This window comes from Falco cherrug, chromosome 2 (assembly GCF_023634085.1).
Source record: "Falco cherrug isolate bFalChe1 chromosome 2, bFalChe1.pri, whole genome shotgun sequence".
In the NCBI taxonomy this organism is placed as follows: domain Eukaryota; kingdom Metazoa; phylum Chordata; class Aves; order Falconiformes; family Falconidae; genus Falco; species Falco cherrug.
In genome coordinates this window covers 88,952,841-88,969,767 of record NC_073698.1, presented here as the reverse complement: position 1 = coordinate 88,969,767, position 16,927 = coordinate 88,952,841, and the positions used below count along the sequence as shown (strand labels likewise).

General features: G+C 56.5%; 2 protein-coding genes across 3 annotated transcripts in view; one reads left to right on the top strand and one right to left on the bottom strand.

Moving 5' to 3' along the window:
• Positions 1–4,640, top strand: part of POLA1 (DNA polymerase alpha 1, catalytic subunit) — a 204,209-nt gene extending 199,569 nt beyond the window's left edge. For both annotated transcript variants that reach the window (XM_055701958.1, XM_055701957.1), the window contains exon 37: positions 3,334–4,640. In XM_055701958.1, coding sequence (XP_055557933.1) covers positions 3,334–3,506 — 173 coding nt within the window. In that variant the 3' untranslated portion in view covers positions 3,507–4,640. The remainder of the gene's footprint in view (positions 1–3,333) is intronic.
• Positions 4,641–8,593: 3,953 nt separating this feature from the next.
• Positions 8,594–16,716, bottom strand: ARX (aristaless related homeobox). Its single transcript, XM_055702453.1, has 5 exons — positions 16,456–16,716; positions 14,632–15,352; positions 13,333–13,378; positions 11,070–11,398; positions 8,594–9,887 (listed from the first exon to the last, which is right to left on the bottom strand). The coding sequence occupies exons 1-5, from the start codon at positions 16,646–16,648 to the stop codon at positions 9,647–9,649; spliced, it is 1,530 nt and encodes a 509-aa protein (XP_055558428.1). The 5' UTR covers positions 16,649–16,716; the 3' UTR covers positions 8,594–9,646.
• Between the last annotated feature and the right edge of the window lie 211 nt (positions 16,717–16,927).

Below are 16,927 nucleotides of genomic sequence, written 5' to 3'. Positions count from 1 at the left end.
GTTATTGATTACATTCTCATTTAGGATGAAAGTAGGAGCTTTTATATGCATCTCTAAGTTGGATGGTACGGTAACTCGAAGGTATTGACTGGCTGTGTGATATACGACGGTCACAGTTGTCTTTTACTCAGAGGAGCACAGAGTGATGCTGGTTGTCATTCTTACTCTGCTGTGTGGCAGCGTAAATAGTCCCCTTTCTAACCAACCTGGTGGGAAAAGTCAATATCCCATCAGCAAAGGAGGTAAACACATCAGGAGCTGTGTCCTCTCTCATCTTCCCCTGCTCTGTATTACTACAGTTCTTTAAATCTCTTCTCCCCAGTCATCAGATGCACTTGTGTCATTCAAATGCATGGTGTGGCTGTGCTGCAGCCGCAGCCGCTGCCTGCCTCTCCTCCCAGAGCTCCCGGCTCCCATTCTCTTATAATTGAAACTTAAAATTGGCCTCATTACTTCAATGAGGCCCCTCATATTTCTCCATTTTTTTCAGTCCACCCTTTCCTGCTTGCTTCTACAAGGGTAATTGCATCTAAGAAATGTTTGAAGCGTACTGTCAGAAAGGTTATTGCATATAATTGAAGTTTAGATTTAATGTTGGGGGTGGGAGCTCGGTGCTCCGTTAGTGGGACGGCTGGAGCCTGAACTGGAGCAGTACGCGGGCCTGTATTTTTGTTCCCTACTTTCCACCCTGGTTTATTGTTTGCCTCGTCGTTCTCGTGATGAATGTGCCTTCCTGCTCTGTTCAAGTGCCAGCTGTTTCTGCGCATTGATACATTTCACCTTGGTCCCTCCTGAGTTCCAGGAAGCTTTAAACTATTTTAGCCTAGTTTTGAACTACGAGGACGGTGTTTTCCACAATTCCTTGGTATAACATGCATGGTTTTGCTAATGCATGAGCAGTGGCAAGTGACCCAGTTCCTGAATCATTTATCTCTGAAAATGAGTAAACTACTTAGTGCTGAATTTGTATCAGAGTGGATTTGGTGTTTTTATGCATCTGTTTATTACAGTTTTCAAAGTTTGTTTAATTAAATCCTGCATTTAAATAATTCCAGGATCATTAAATGCATTTATGCCATAGTGACTTTGGTCTGTTAGTGAACAGATCCTTGTAGTCAAAGTTTTTATTGTATTGGTGGTGTAGTTTAAGGAAATGTTAATTCTGCTAATAGATATATTGTCAGTACTGTCTGGGTAATGGTGAGAATGTGGAATCTTCAACTAGGCAACTTCCTCTGCCTGCTCACTGCCCAAAGTTGGCAACAGAAATACCCAAAACTGAGTATGACAGCACAATACACAGCTTCTTCACGAGGATGCATGAAAGGTGCTTACCAGAGTGCTTTTAATCAATGTATTCAGTTACTCAAAACGGCACCATTAATTTAAATTTTCATTTAATTTTTAAAGATTTGACAGCATCATGCAGAGCAGTTGAGTTCAGAAGAACTTTGCAAATAACATGGGAAACCTAAGCAAGTGGCAATTGCTTACGATACAAAATTACTGTTTGTATCGTATGCAGTAGATAATCTGCTGAGTTCATCTTAAAACATCTGAGGCTCTGCAAAAACATTCGGGAATCCTCAGGGAGGAGGAATTCACAAACCCAACAATTGTAATAGCTATTTCTGTTACCATGCCTCTCTTCCCTGCCATCTCCTCCTGTAGCAGTCCTTGACTTGGCTGCTGAGACAAAGGTGTGTCCGATGGGACATCTTCATCTCAGTCATATCGCAGCAGTGAGTCATCACAAAAGTGAGTCATTTCTTCCATTGCACAGGTGGACTCAAAAAACCAACATGTCCCTCTCCTCCAAACCCATCTTTTAGATAAACTCAGCTGTTTTAGAGACAACTGGTTTTTCGTCTTAACTTGTGCCATATAGTAAAAGCTGTTTGAGAGCAGATGGAGGCTCCGTTGTTACATGTTCAAGCGTGAAGAGGGCAGTACCAATGTTGTGAAGGTGACAGATGAAACGAGACAACAGCTTTCAGGCAAAGCTAATGAGCAACAGAAAGATCATGTTGGTTGCTCACAGGACACGTGCTAGCGCTGTGCCTAAATGGCTTGAAAGCTCGACCTTTAAGTACCTGTGCTGTGCTCTCGTAGTCCTGCTCGGCCCGAGTCCCTCCAGCCTAATGGAGGGGAGCTGCCTGGGAGCACACCTCTTTTTGCAGTGTATCATTCTTAGGTGCTCAGCATTGCAGCCTGTCCAGTGCTGCCTGTTCCAAGGTGTAACTGCAGGCACAGGCTTTTGGGTAGGAGCTGGTGGTTCTAGAACATGGAGTTGGCTGGAAAGGAGGAGCACAACTGCACCAGAGGTGCATCACGTTGGCATTGATATATATCAGTAGAATATTTTGCTCTTTTAGTCTTTGTCCACAGCCTTTGTAAAGGAAAAGCTGGACAAGAACCCAAACAAAATCCCTGGATCATTTGTTTTTTTGGTGGCATAAAATTTAACAAACAAAAGAATTAAAATAGAATGGTTTGGACTTTGTTTCTGAAATACATACAAGCTCATGCACATGAGTTTGCACACATGCAAACATACAACTGAGTAAACGTCTCACGCTCCAGGCATTTCTTCACAGGTATTATTGATCAAGCATGTGGGAGTGGCTCTCTTCATTTATGTGTCAGGTGAACCTGGTGTCATCTGGTTGAGATACTGGGCACCTTCTCTCCATTTTAGGGTAGGATAGCATAGGATTTCCCCTGTTTGTGCTACTGCCCTTTTCCTTCCAACACCTCTGTAGTGCTGAGCATCATGATCCCTGACCTGCACACAAGGTGCGTATAGGAATGCACAAGATGAGTGATAAGTCTGTCTCGGGTTGTGCCAGTGCCAGTATTAGCGGCAGCAGAGACAAGAGAAGTGAAGCATGGTTTTGTTCACTTCTGAAGCCGCAACTGCTCATTGTAAATGAGATCCTTTCAGAGCCAGCCCTGCTATCGCTTATTTTCTCTGCTGTGACTTAGTGAACCCCTGTTTCACTCCAGTTAGATGGCATGACTGGGCAAGCAGTGCTTCTGGCTAGCTCCTGGCAGGAGCCGCTGCACACGCGCTGGTGGGGCTGCGGGAGGTTCAGCCTCACCACCGTGTGCAGGTTCTGCATGGCCTCCAACCGGCTGGTGGGTGCTGCAGGTGGGGAGGTGGTGGGAGGTGGCAGGGGGGGTTGGGAGAGTTTGCCCTAAATGTCATCTTTGCTAGCTACATTTTGAAATACCATGATTTGCAGCACTAGTGAATGCAAAAGTACTGTCTCTTTGTGGTCATTTAATCCTTCTCTGTTGTTTCCCCCCCCCCCCCCCCCTTTGTTCTTCTAGAGTATTTGAGGAAGAAGCCACTCAGTAAGGAAGACTGCGAGGTCTACAAAAGACTGAAGAGCACTGTAGACAAATGCCTGTCCATGAGTGGCTACTCAGAAGTGAACCTCAGCAAACTCTTCAGCAGCAGTATAGGAAGATCTGTGGGAGAGTCCAATAATGAAAGACAGTGATTGATTCAAAATGGAGAGAGGAGAGAGGCTAGTTCCTTGTTTAACAGTAATGATCTCTTACGCAGTACTCTGTTTCAGTGTGCACAGTGACATTTTAATAATCTTGTCTCTTTGGAGGGGGGAAAACGGAAGATGAAAACAGGATGTATGATGCACGTGGACATGAAGTACTGGAGGTGTTTTTATCTTCCATTCTTTTCTTCGTTGAGAAACCAGGGTTATTAAAATACAGAATAGTTAATTTTTGCAATATGTTTTGTTGTGTATTTAGACCTATGAGGGAAAAGGGGGTGGGGGAATTGCTGCTTTAATTGGATAATTCCCAGTGAGAGTTGCTGGAATGTAAGTGATCCTAGACTTTGCTCCAGGGTATTTAGTAGAGGTGCTCTCAGGAAGAGAGGTTAGTGGAGGTCTCAGTAGGAGCACTAATGTTTTGCCTTTTCACAGTTTATCTTCTTCCTGATCATAAACATACCAATTAAAAACAATACTAAATCTAAATGCCTTTAAATGTCCTAATACCTTCTGAACAGAGTTAGGGACACTTTACTTTCAAATTTATTAGAGGTAAAGAAGGACTGAAACATGGACGTGCTAAAAATAGGGACCATCTTTTTAGTAAGAGTCTTTCTGAGTGTCTTTAAACATAGTATTTTTCCATGTTGGACATTTCTGTGTGGATGTAAAAACATGCACATGTACAAAACCCATTTTGTACATACACTGGATATAAATGCGTTTCAATTCTTCCCGTGCAAAGTCTTTGAAAGTAAGCAGTCAAGAGGGAAAAACGTCTTTGGTATCACATTGTAACCAATAACAGGGGAAGGGAAAGGGGAGAATTATTGTTGCTGTTCTGTAATAACTTACTGTATTGGAGTTCTTAAAGATTTTGTAAACAAATTGTATTTTTCATTTACTTTTAATAAAATGACAAATAAATATGACAAGAAAAGAACATAAATTTTGGTGCGTGCCTTTGTACACAAAATATTGTACTTACGTTTGCCACTAAGTTTGCAATGTGATATATTAATGTAAGGTTATAAAAATTTCCTTTTAAATCTTTAGAAGTATAAAATGTGAAGTTTTCTTAAGACTTGAAGAAAAAAATAAAAGAAAGACTTAATTGTCTGCCTGTTGGAAATATTCCATGCTAGGTCAATGGCTTCAAACTTTTACTGGATTTACAGAAGTGCTTGTGTGTCCATTTTGAGGACGGCCAGCCATTAACAAGGGAAACTTGAAGAAGTGAGAGCATCAGCACAAATGTGTTGGGCACCGAAGGGATACACGTTTCTGTCTGTCTTGGAGTATTTTATGACATTGATTTGTCTCTAAAGTGGCATCGGAAGGTGCTGTGTGTCAGCACGGGTAATGTCTCTTCAAATATCCCAAAATTCATGGTTGTCTTTGGAGCAACTTTGGGGGCTAAATCCTTTCATTTTTACTCTACATTGAGTTGCAGTACATGAGAAATTGAACCTACTCAACCCCTGGTTTTGTGTTGGTGTTGTGCCACCCCTGGCAGGCTATTGTTCCTTCCCATGTTTAGTTGGGTTATGGCAAAAGAGAGTTTATTTGGAGGCTTGTCTTGGAGAGAAGGTGTTGCTGCCTAGATGACATGTTGATGTTGCAGCTCTTCGAAAGATCCTGGCTTCCTGTAATTTTGCGCAGGTTTTTTTAGATTTTTCATGGCCAACCCAATTAGGATTATGAAGATATTACTGATATTAACTGGGTAGAATGCCTTAGGAAAGTGAAAAGTGTGACCTTCTCCTCCAAACATTAGGTATACAAATAAAATGGATAGATACGGCATAACCTGACCCTGTGGCACTTGTATGTATCTGTATAATTACAGCTGAAGAGCCTGTTAATTTGCAAGTTTAGGGATGTTTAGATTAAATGAGAGTGTTGTGGAATGATTGTGTAGGGCACAGCAGCATATAGTGGCCCTGCACAGCCGGTGGAGGAGCAGGAGGGGCAAAAGCTTGGAGCCCCCGCAACCCCAGCCAGCCGCGATCCGGGGGAGTGTTCGGAAACGAGGGCTTTTACCCCAAATTAAGGCAAGTTTTGAGTCTTCTCAGCAGAGTTGGTCAGATCAGAGCTGAAGGCTTGGCAAGGAGTAAACTGAATTCCTCTCTGCCCCCCCTCCCCTCAATAAGCTCTGGGCACCGTGCCTCATGTTGGCCCCGGAGAGAGCCTGGGAAACGCAAAATCATCTTTATAGCATTTAATATTAAATGGAGCTGGTAAACGCAGCGCTGTAAATAATTTGGGAAAGATTGAAGTTTGGAGGTTTGCGATTTGAGGCTGATCTGGCCTGGATTGCTTTCCCTCCTCTTGACCCTCATCACCCCCCCACCCCACCCCACTCCGCTGTTAAAATTCAGGTTTGTGTTTATTTGTATTTATTTGCAGTCGGGGAAGAGGAGTGTTGATACATGGAGCCGGTAGCCAGGTTTCGCTGATGACATGTGTGATATGAAAAACAATTCCCATCCGCAAACACGCTTGTTGCGATGCCAGCCCCCGCTCCTCTCCTCTCCTCTCCTCTCCTCTCCTCTCCTCTCCTCTCCTCTCCTCTCCTCTCCTCTCCTCTCCTCTCCTCTCCTCTCCTCTCCTCTCCTCTCCTCTCCTCTCCTCTCCTCTCCTCCTCTCCCCTCTCCCCTTTCCTCTCCTCTCCTCTGGTCGCTCCTCTGCCCTGTCCTCCCTCTCCCTCTCCCCCTGCCCCCCCCCCCCTCCTCCCCGACAAAGGCGCTGCCCGGTGCCGAGCCGGAGCGCATCTTCCCTCTCTCATCCTTCCCCGTCTTCTGCAGAGCACCTTAAATGTGCCTTAATTGAATAGTTCTCCCGCACCCTCCTTATAGCAGTTTAATAGATTAACTCATCTGTGCCAGCTTCAAATTTCAGATTAAAATTCCTTCATCCCGAAGGCAGCATTATCAGGTTGTTGGAGGCTGTTTTCAAACCTTGGTTTTGAATAGCAGCGGCTCTGCATTAATTTAACCACTAAGCTAATAAGTAGGTTTCGTTTTGTTATGCTAAGCTTTATTGCTTTTCTTTTGATCAGAATGGTGTTGTTGAGCAAAGCAGCAGACAAGGCATTCTTTGATGAGGGAATTAGCGCTCTATTCTTCCTCTATTATTCATAGCACAGTGGAATATGTAAGTACCTGAGGGTGTCAAAGGAGAGCAGGCTCTATTGCAAAGTGTTCGCCTTGTTTCTCTCAATAGCTGACTATGAGATGATAAACCGCTTAATACACTGCACTAATTGGATGAGAGCAAAAAGAGATGGGAATTAAGGCACGGCGAAAGGAGAAAGTGCTACCAGCCTTCATTCACTCTTTCACCACTTTAACAGCACCAAAGGAGGCACAAGCTTTCTATAAGCAGACTAGGGGTTTTGTGCGGAGATAAAATGAACCTGTTAGTGGATTCAGGTAATACACTAATTATTGCACAGTATAAATACCACTACTGGTTTTATAGCACGGAGGTAAACTTCTTTTGAGAAGGTTATAGGATTGCTTGGCAGCAGTATAGATCCTAATAAGGGACCAGAGTAATAACCCCCTGGATTAACAAAATTGCTGCTTGCAGAAGTATGATTCGGGCTTTTACGAAGATTTCAGCGGAATGAATAAAAATGACTGAATGACATTTCTTAATGCGTAATGGCTTGATAATGATTCCCTTTTCTTTAAGGCAAAAATGTGTATTTCAGGCTGCACCGCTAACGATGTCCAGGGAGCAAGCCTTATTTTTCCCATAAATTTTTCTCGCGCCTAGGGTGGGTTTGGGAACTCGAAAATACGGCCGGGGGCAGCGAGGGGGGCGGGATGTGAAACGCCAGGGGTGGAAGGGCCGAGCTGCGGGGAAGGGTCGCGGAGGGCTCCAGCGGCGCCTCCCGGCCGGCGGCTCCCGAAGCCGAGGCCGCCCCACGGAGCTGCCCGCCGGGCCGGGCCCCCTCGGTGCGCTCAGCTGGCCGGGGGGGCCGGGCTCTTCCCCGGTACCGGGCCCGCGGGCCGCCGTCGTGGAGCGATGCCGCGATCAGCCCAATTCACCCTCGACAATCCCCCGGCAGCCCTGCGCTCCGGCGGCCCGGTGCGGCCCCGCGCCCGCTGCCCCGGGGGCTGGGCTGGGCTGGGGGCGGGTAGCGGGACCGGCGCGGCCGGGGAAGGGGCGCGGGGTTCGTCGCTGCCCTCCGCGGGGCCGGGGCGGCGGCTCCTGCCGTCCCTGCCGGGGCTTCCGCGCCCTCCTGCTCCGGCTCCGTGGAGGCGGCAGACAAGGGGGCTGCGTCCAAGCAAATAAGAAAAGAAAAGAAGAAGCCGGGGGGAATAAAGGGAAGGGGGGAAGGAAGTTCATCCCGGGGAGATCGAGGCGGGCAAAGACAAGGAACAGGCGCGGAGAAACTTTCCTGCTCCCGGGAGGGATGCGGGGGTGCGGGGGGGGGGCACGCCAAGCCCTTCCCCACGCTCTTGTTTTTCTCCCCCGCCCCTGGCTTTTCGGCAGCGGCGGAACGCGGGGCTGCCCCATCCCGCCCGGGGGTGCCGGGGAGCGTGGCGCGGCTTCCCGCGCCGTGGGGCCACCGGTACCGAGAGGCGACCCCGGCACCTTCCTCGGCAGCACCCGGGGGTGGGACGGGGACGGGGACGACGACACGGCGCCCACGGCACAGCACGGGCAGGAACGGTCATGGGTGCCCCCGGCCCCCGCGATCTGCAAATCCCCTTGCGAACGGGGCCGCCGGCACCTCCTGCCGCCCCAAGCTCTGGCAATCGCCGCCGGCCAAGCACCCCGCGCCCCCCCGACCCCGTGGGGGTTCCCCAGCGGCGGGGGGTGGCGATGCGCAGCCCCCGGCCGCCCCGGCGTGGCTTAGCCCACCCCGGGCGCCCCCAGCCCCGGGCGCCCGCAGTGCGGCGCAGGCGGTCCCGCAAGGACCGGGCGTTTCTTTTTCTTTTCTTCCTTTTTTTTTTTTTTTTTTTGTTAAACATATATTTTTGTTTATTTTCTGAACGTGGCACTTCTCCACCGGATAGCAAGGAAGAGTGTTAACAATAACGACATTACACAAAAAGTACTGTACCATCGCCTCTTGAGGGTTTCAGAAACCTCTACAGTTAATAAGTTAAATAAAGGGTTTGTACATAAATATTTGTCTAGGAACCCTATTATATCTACAACACAGTAGGAATCTACAGAATGACAAACTTTTACAACACTACACTGAGTGCAATTGTTTTATAACATTTCAAATATACAAAGCTCTGTTCTTTTTTATAACAATGGTATGTACAGAATCAATAATCACAGTTTAGTGACTTAAACAGTCCATATTCTAGCAGTGTATTTCCCTTTGGTTTGATATAAAAACCTTGGTTGGTGTAGTGATAAAGAATATAACAAGAAAAAGATATACCCTTTCCCTTAAGTGCACTGGTTATCTTACAGCATCGAATTTACTTTCAGTCTGCACTGGCAGCATCCTTGGTTAGCGCACGCAGCTCGCTGCATCAACATGTAAAATAGTTCTCCAGTGCTCCTAACAGACCAACTTAACATCCTAGGATGTTATTTTAAGAAGAAGATGTGGGTAGCTTTCTCCCATCCCTTTTGTTTTATTTTTCTTCTTCTTCTTTATTAATTACAATTCTATTTGTTTCTTTTTTTTTTTTCAGATGAACAGAAGGAAAAATTTTTAGTGTATGTAACGCTAATATAGAGTAACTTTTATTAGGGCTTTTTTTTTTTCCTTTTTTTTCCGCCTTTTTTTTTTTTCCCGTTAATGTTCAAAGAGGAAATGAACACATCGTACATTTAAGAAATGTACCAGCCAAGGAGTTACTTATTCAGGAGCTTGCAAGTGTCTGTTCACTCACGTGAGGGCTGATGCGAAAGGTGCTCGCTGTCTCCAAGTTCCTAACTCGAGAACCTACCACAGTTTCAGCTGCTGGTCCTCTTTTTTAAAAAATAATTATTATTCCCCCCCCCCCCCCCCGTTTGGTCTTGATTCGTGCTGCCTGAGGTGACCTTTATTTATTCGTGTGTTTACTCTCCTCTTTTCTCGCTCTCGCTTTTTCCTCTCCCCGCTAAAAAAACCCAACCCGAACCCCGAGGACGGCAGCCGTGCCTTAGCACACCTCTTTCCCCGTGCTGTTCCCGGGGAGGATGTTGAGCTGGGTGAGCTGGGCGGCGTGCTCCTTGGCCTTCAGCCGCAGGGCGGCGATGCTGGAGGCCCGCCGGTCGGCGGCGGCGCTGGCCGGGTCCCCCAGCCCCGCCGAGCCCACCGCGCCCTCGGCCGCCGGCGCCGGCTGCCGCAGCAGGGCCGCGGCGCTGGAGGCGCTGCCCAGGGGGGCCATGGTGGAAAAGAGCCTGCAAGGGAAGCAGAGACGGCCGTCACCGCCGCGCCGGGGCCCGGCTCCGCTTGCCTCCCTCCCGCCAGGCGGGGACGCGGGGGGACAAAGGCTCGCTGGGCAGCCCCGACGCTGCAGGGCAAAAGAGTTGCGGGGCGGCAAGGGGACAAAAATCGCCGAGGCCGGTTCTCCCCGACTTGCCACCGTCGGGGCGGCTGTCGCCGGGGGCACGGCCGGCGGGGAGAAGCTCCGGGGGGGCTTTCTCCCGGCTAGCGCGAAACAAATAAGGGAAAGCCCCGGTGCTACGCGGGCCGCGCTCGCCCCGTGCACAGGCCGGGCCTCCTCTCCCTCCGCGGCCAGCCGGGCCCCGCGCCCCGACGGGGCGGCCCCGGCCTCAGCTCCGGCTCCGCGGGCGGGGGCCGAGGGGGCGACTCTGCCCGGCCGAGCCCGGGGCTTCCCCCGCTTCGGCCGCGGCCGCTCAGCGTGGCCGAGCACCAGGGCGGGGCGCGGCGCCCGCGGAAGCTCGCCCAGACACCGGCCTCTGGGAGCTGCCCGAACCCGCCCACGCCCCGCGGCCGAAAACCGCCGGTGCGGGGCCGACGGGGCGTCCCGGCTTCGGCTCGGCCCGAACCGCCGGGCAGCGGCAGCCCCTGGCCGCGCGGAGGCCACGCGCACGCGTGGGGCAGCCAACGGCTGCCGAGCTGCTGGGTGGGGGCACCGATTCCCGCGGGCCGTCCTCGCACCCTGCGCGGGCTGTGCAGCCCCGCGGGGACGCCCGGGCTCCCCGCAAACGCCAACGCCGCCGCCCACAGCCGCGGTGCCCGAGGAGAGGCCGTCCCCACGGGGGACCGGCCGGACCCGCGACGCTGGGGGGCGGGGGCGGCTGGAGGGGGGGGGGGGGGGGCGTGAGAGCCGTCCTCGCCCAATGAGAGGCCGGGGCGGAAGCACGTGACCCGCGCGGCGCCCAATCGGCGCCGGCCGCCAGCGCTCCAAGTTCGAACGCCGGGGCTGCCCGCGCGAGACGTGTCCCGCGTGGGGCCGCGCCCCCTCCCCGCCAGGCCGCGCCCGGCAGCCCCAGGCGCGCGGGGGTCCGCGAGCGCCCGCCCCGGCAGCGGCGTTGGCGTTTCCCCGGCGGCTGCCGCCCCCCGCCCCCGCCCCATGGGTCCCCCGAGGTGCCGGGTCGCGCGTGGGCGGGCGGTACCTGCCGAAGGCGGGGCTGATGAAGGCGGGGTGGCGGAACACGGCCGCGCCCAGGAAGGTGCCGAGGCCGAGCGGGGTCCCGCCGGGGGGCAGCGCCGCGGAGCCGGGGGGCGGCGGCGGCAGGCTGGGGAAGGCGGCGGCCGCGGCGGCGGCGGCGGTCCAGGCGGAGTCTAGAGCTGGGTGATGAGGAGGGAAAGGACTAGCATCAAGGTATGGACTGAGGGGGTGAGTTGCTGACAGGGGACCAGGGAAAGGCAAACCTGGGGGGTGTGTCTGAGCCCCAGCCTTTTCCCTCTTCCGCCACTTAGCCCTACGGTTCTGGAACCATACCTGAAAGCCAAAAGAAAAACCGGTTTTAATACGCCCGCCCGCGCCTCGGCGGAGCGAGCCCCGCAGGAGCCCCGCACCGGCCCGACGGCGCCCGCTCCTCCGCCGCCCTCGCGCGGGGTGGGGGGGGTTGGGGGCGCCCCGACGGGGGCCGGCCCGCGAGGGCCACGCGTGCCAGCGCCGCACGCAGCCCCCCGGGCGGTGCTGACCCACACCGAGGACCCGCACACGGCTACCGGCAGGACTGCCCAGGGGCTGCAGCAGTGTAACGCAGGCCCCCGCCCCCGGCAGCAGTAGCGCTCTCGCCGCGCTGGAACAGTGGGAAAACGATTTCCCGGTGGGACTGTGCGGGTTTTGATTCCTCACGCACACCCACAGCGCGAGCTGCGCAGCTTTTTCCGCTAAAGGGAATATTGACAAACGAAATTGTTTGGGGATCATGGACTGTTTTGTTTGGGGTTGGTTTTTTTTGTTTGTTTGTTTTGTTTTCTTGGTGGGAGTTTTTTTCTCCCCCCTTCAGATTTAAAGCGAGGGGGCAAAAATCGTCTGGAACGAAGACATCATTTGTGAGGCAACTAAACCAGCAAATGCACGCGTCCAGGCTGCCCTTTTAGCATCTGTTTTACGAAAGTTAGTTAGGATGCCGCAGCACCGTCGCGCCTTGCCTCTTCTCCCCCTCCCACAAAGCAAAAATCGTCAGCTAACACGGGCTTAAACCAGGAGGGAGGCAGCGGGGAGGAAAAATACCGCATTTCAAAGGAAAAGAAAATATTCGCTTAATAACCAAGTGCGCGGCACCACACGCACCTAAGGAGAGAGACTGCGAGAGACACATCTGTCAATTTTTTCGGGCTGCTGTGGGCTGAGTTTTCCCTTTAGGCTCGGCTCTGTAAGCTCAGCGTGAGACCCGGGCTCTCCGGACAGCAGCGCTGGGGGTCTCTCCATACGGCTGCAGGGCAGAACTGATCCCCGCGCCAGCCCACCCGGGCACCCACGCGGGACGAGGCATTGCGCTGGTGGGGAAACCTGGCACGGAGGGATCGTCTCTCCCAGCTAAAACTCAATTAACGAGCTGTCCTCGCTGCAATCCCCCTTTATTGAATTAATAAGTCTGAGTACACCCAAAGGTAAACGAAGGGACTCTCATAATTCATATTCCCTTAATTACATCTTCTCCCATGAATAGAGGGGAGAGAAAGGGGGTGTCTTTCTTTTTTAAAAGTTATTTAACTTTCCCACGACTTGTTCCCCTGAGCTGAAAATACTGATTTGCTGTCACATCTCTGTTTGACAATGGAGAAATGTGTCAACAGAAAGGAGGGGACAAATCTCATCATTAGCCCCTCTAATGCAAGAAGCTGTTGTGTATTAAATGAGCCATATGGAATTTATTATGCTTTATCAGCGCCCGATTTTAACTGTAAAGTGATTTGCTCAGCTTCCATCCCAAAGACATCTGTTTTCTGTTGGCAATCAGGGCATCCCAATGTTTATCGTCTCTTTGGTTATGAGACCCGGGTTGGGAAATGCACTCTGGTATGGGGCGGCAAACACCTTTAATAGCATTGCACTCACTCACTATTAGATCAATGCAGGCTTATTGCTATCAAAAATGGGAAATCAAATAGCATTAGCCAGCTCCTTGTGCAGGCAGAGAGGAAATCAAACAACATTTCGCTGTCAAATGGCCCTGTTTGTTCTAGCACTAAGTGGGCTTTTATGAAGCCCGATTGGAGATTTGATGGCAGCCAAATACCCGGCTTGCGGCCGAGCGGCTTCTCTCTAACAACCGAAGCACCGCGGGGGCCCCACGGTTTAATCACACGGGGCTTCGCCAGCCGATGGCCCGGCCGGGGCCGGGGGCGCCGACGGGGAGGGACGGGGCCACCCCCCCGGGCGCCGCCGAGGGACACCCCGGTCCCGCCGCCGCCACTCACCTGCACTCGGGCTTCGGTCAGATCGAGCCTCATGGCCAGCTCCTCCCTGGGGGAGACACACACGCCACCGTCAGCCCAGGTGGCCCCGGCCGCCCCTCGCCCCCCGGCTCTGCGCGCCTAGCGGGCCCGCAATCCCGGTGCCCGGGGGGAGCAGGGCCGGGCCGCGGGCTGGCACCGCCTGCCGCCGTCCTCAGCCCGGCTCCGGGAAGCCGAGCTGGGTGCCCGTCGGGAGTCCCGAGCTTCGGCACCCCGTTCCCCGCCGCTCCCCAAAGTCAGTCGGTCCCCGCCGCAGCCGCAGCGCGGGGGGGTTGGGGTTGGGCAGCCGGGCCGCCACACGCTGCGGTTTGCGTCGCCAGGATGAGGGCAGATCGCAAACTATGCAGGCGTTAGAAAACCGCTCATCGGCTCCGTACCCGGCGCAAGCGGGACCCCGCGCCGCCCGGCCACGAGAAGCCCCGAGGAAAAGCCAAAGCCGTGAAAACACCAACCAAAAAAGCGCGGCACGATCGTACGCGCCCCGGGCAGCGCTCCCCAGGCCTGGGCAAGGCGGCGCCCCAAGGTGAGCCCCGCGGGCGATGCCCGGCACCGACGGCGGGGGAACAAAATGTCCCCGCAGACACCCCCCCCACCCCCGGCAAAATAAACAAGAAAACGGCAGGGCCTCCTTGATCGAAAAGTGCGGCTTTTGGGGGGTCACCCTTCCTCTGGGCTGACGGTGGGGGTGCGGGGGTGAGTTAGCTTCGGGCAGCGCGGGGAGTGGGCAGGCGGCTCGGCCCCTCTCCCTGTCTGTGCCTCCCGCCGAGGAGCCGCCGGCCAGACCCGCTGCCGCGGGGCTCCCGTTTTCAACGAGAAAATGCCCCTGAACGGGCGGGCTGAGCCGGGCCGGGCCTCTCGGGGACAGCGAGGGGCCCCGACGTGCCGGGCCTGTATTTTTAGGCAGCGGCGCTTTGATCTCTGCCCCTGCCGGGGCTTCCCCGCGCCGGGCCGGGATCCAGCCCCACGGGGAGCGTGTAACCGAACCCGGCGGCGGCCGCGGCGAGGGGAGAGGAGGTCAGCGGGTAAAAATAGTCCCCGGTGGCAGCCTCCAAGTAGGCCTGGCCGGGTGCTGCCGGCCGTGGGTCCCCCGGGCGCCCGGACCAGCTCCCCGTCCCCTCCCTGCCCGGGTGTGCCTGCGCCAGGATTCACCCCGGGGGGCGGTCTGGAGGCGAGGGGGGCGCAGCACACACCGCAACCCCGTCCCATTACGTCCCCCTCGGGGCTCTCCCGCTCCGCGCTCGGCCGGGGTCCCGGCGCCGGTACCTGGTGAAGACGTCGGGGTAGTGGGTTTTCTGGAAGGCCCTCTCCAGCTCCTCCAGCTGGTAGCTGGTGAAGGTGGTGCGGTAGCGGCGCTGCTTCCTCTTGAGCAGCCCTTCCTCGGAGTCGCTGCCGGCCGAGAGGCAGACGCTCTCCTCTCCGTCCTTGCCCTCGCCGTCCTCGGGGTGCAGCAGCAGCTCCTCCTTGGGGGACAGATCCCCTCCCTCCGCCCCGGGGGCCGCGGTGGCGCCCCGGCGGGCCTCCTTCAGCAGCCCTCCGGCGTCCTCGCCCAGCAGCTCCTCCTCCTCGTCGTCCTCCAGCTCTTCTTCCTCCTCGTCGTCCTCCTCCTCCAGCATCTCTTCGTCGTCGTCGTCCTCCTCCTCCTCAGCGGCCGGCGCGGCGGGGCCCGGCCGCTCCTCGACGTGCGCGGCGGGGCTGCCCAGCTCGTCTCGGGCGGGCGGCGGTGCCACGAAGGGCGCGTTTTCGCGGTAGCTCTTGCTGCGGCTGATGCTGACCTGGGGCGCCTGGCTGATCTTCAGCGTGTCCCACGGGGCAGCGGCGGGCACGGGGCCGGCGCCCCCCTCCGGCCGCCCCTCCGGACGGTCCCCCCGCGGCCCCGCCGCCCGCGGCGGCAGCAGCCGGCCCCCGCCCGGCCCGTAGAGTCGGCGCAGTTTTGGGGGAAGGTGCAGCTCGGCCGGCTCGAATGGGGGGCTGCCCTTGGGGGACCCTGCGCCGGGAGAAGGGGGGGTGTGGCGGCCGCAGCAGTCGGACGGGGCCGGGAAGGCGTGGGGAGAGAAGGGTGTGGAGGGAAGACAGAAGGAAGGGGGGGGAGACAAAGAGAGACACGGTCAGTGGGATCAGCGCGATGAGCCCAGGGCAAGACCCCTGCCCCGCGGCCACCCTTCGGTCCCCGTTTTCCACCCCGCACCGAGATTAGACCCCCCCGCCCCGTACCCCTGCCCGCGCCGCTGCTCCCGGCCTGGTAAGAAATTCCTGCCGGTCGCAAAGCCCGGCCCGGCGCCCCGCTCAGCGGTGGGACAGGCACGGGGCGGGTGCGGGGCGGGGGGTTGCTCGGGCAGCCCCGGCCCCGGCCACCACCGGGCTCCGTCCCGCACGGTGGGGCAGCGCCGGTCCCGCTGTCCCTGCCCGCCGGCCCCGTGTTCCTCCACCTTTATTATATTAATTTTTTGTTGTTGTTGCTCCCCCTCTCCTACCGCCTACCCCCGCCCCCCGAGTTTCCTTTTGGTTTTGGAGGAGAGAGACCGGCCCAGCTGCGCACGCTGGGGAACGGGCGAAGGCGGGAGGCCGGCCGCCCGTGGGGGCTGCCCGGCCGGGCTTCCCGCGGCCCCGGGGGGCTGCTCCAACTTCGGGGCGGGGGGGGCGGCTGCTGGTGCCGCGGTATTACCGCCCTGCCCACTGTCAGGCGCGGCCGCCGGCTGGCTTCCCCGGATCCGTTACAGGTTTAACGCGAACGGCCGAGCCGTTCCCTGCACGTATTACAGCTCGCGCCGATTCGTTTTATTTAGCTTAAAAATTACACATGTATCGAAAGCAAGAGCAACCTACGGCGGCGGTACCCGACCTGCGCGGAACCGACCTGGCGGAATTTCGGGCCGGGCTCTGGCCACGCTCGCTGACAGCGCGGCAGCCGCTGACGAGCGGGGTAACGGGGTAACAGCGGCCGCGGCTCCGTCGCGGCACCCGGCCGGGCGGGCGGGGAGCGGGGCCGGGGCCAACGCGCGGGCTGCGCGGGGGGGTGCGCCGGCCCCGCCTGACGCCGGGGAAAAGGAGCGGGGCGAGCGGGACGGGGCGGCGAGGCGCGGGGCTTACCTTGCGCGGCCTTGTCGGTGTCGGGGCGAGCGGCGATGGCGGGCAGGCTGGGCGCGGCGCCGAGCAGCCGCACCTTGCAGGGGCTCCGGCGGCCCAGGATGCTGTCGATGCAATAGGAGGACAGCAAAGTTGGCGATTTACTTTTGCACTCGGGGCGCTCGGCGCAGCTCTCCTCCGGGTAGGGGCCGCTCATGGCGGCGGCGGCGGGGCCGTGCCGTGGGGCCGGGGCGGGCTGCGGCGGCGCGGACGCCCCCGCGGCGCTGCCCTGTGCCGCCGGGACGCCCGTCACGGGGGGAGTGAGCGGCGGCCGCGGCGCTCTTGAGTCCCCTCGGCTCCACGTGCGGGCAGCCGCCCCCTGATTGGCTCTCGGCGGAGGCCGGGCGGCCGCCGACAGACGGCGCCCGGCAAACCCCGGCTCGGACTGCCCCGGATCGGCGCCCGCCCCGAGCCGCCGCGCTGCCCTCCCCGCCCC

What these genes read in the sequence shown, in the direction of transcription:
- ARX (XM_055702453.1), bottom strand. Translation starts at nt 16,648, where the DNA reads ATGAGCGGCCCCTACCCGGAGGAGAGCTGCGCCGAGCGCCCCGAGTGC. An exon ending in CACCGACAAGGCCGCGCAAG is followed by an intron (nt 15,353 to 16,455) that starts GTAAGCCCCGCG and finishes CTCCCGGCGCAG; the next exon opens with GGTCCCCCAAGGGCAGCCCC. An exon ending in TGACCGAAGCCCGAGTGCAG is followed by an intron (nt 11,399 to 13,332) that starts GTGAGTGGCGGC and finishes TTTGGCTTTCAG; the next exon opens with GTATGGTTCCAGAACCGTAG.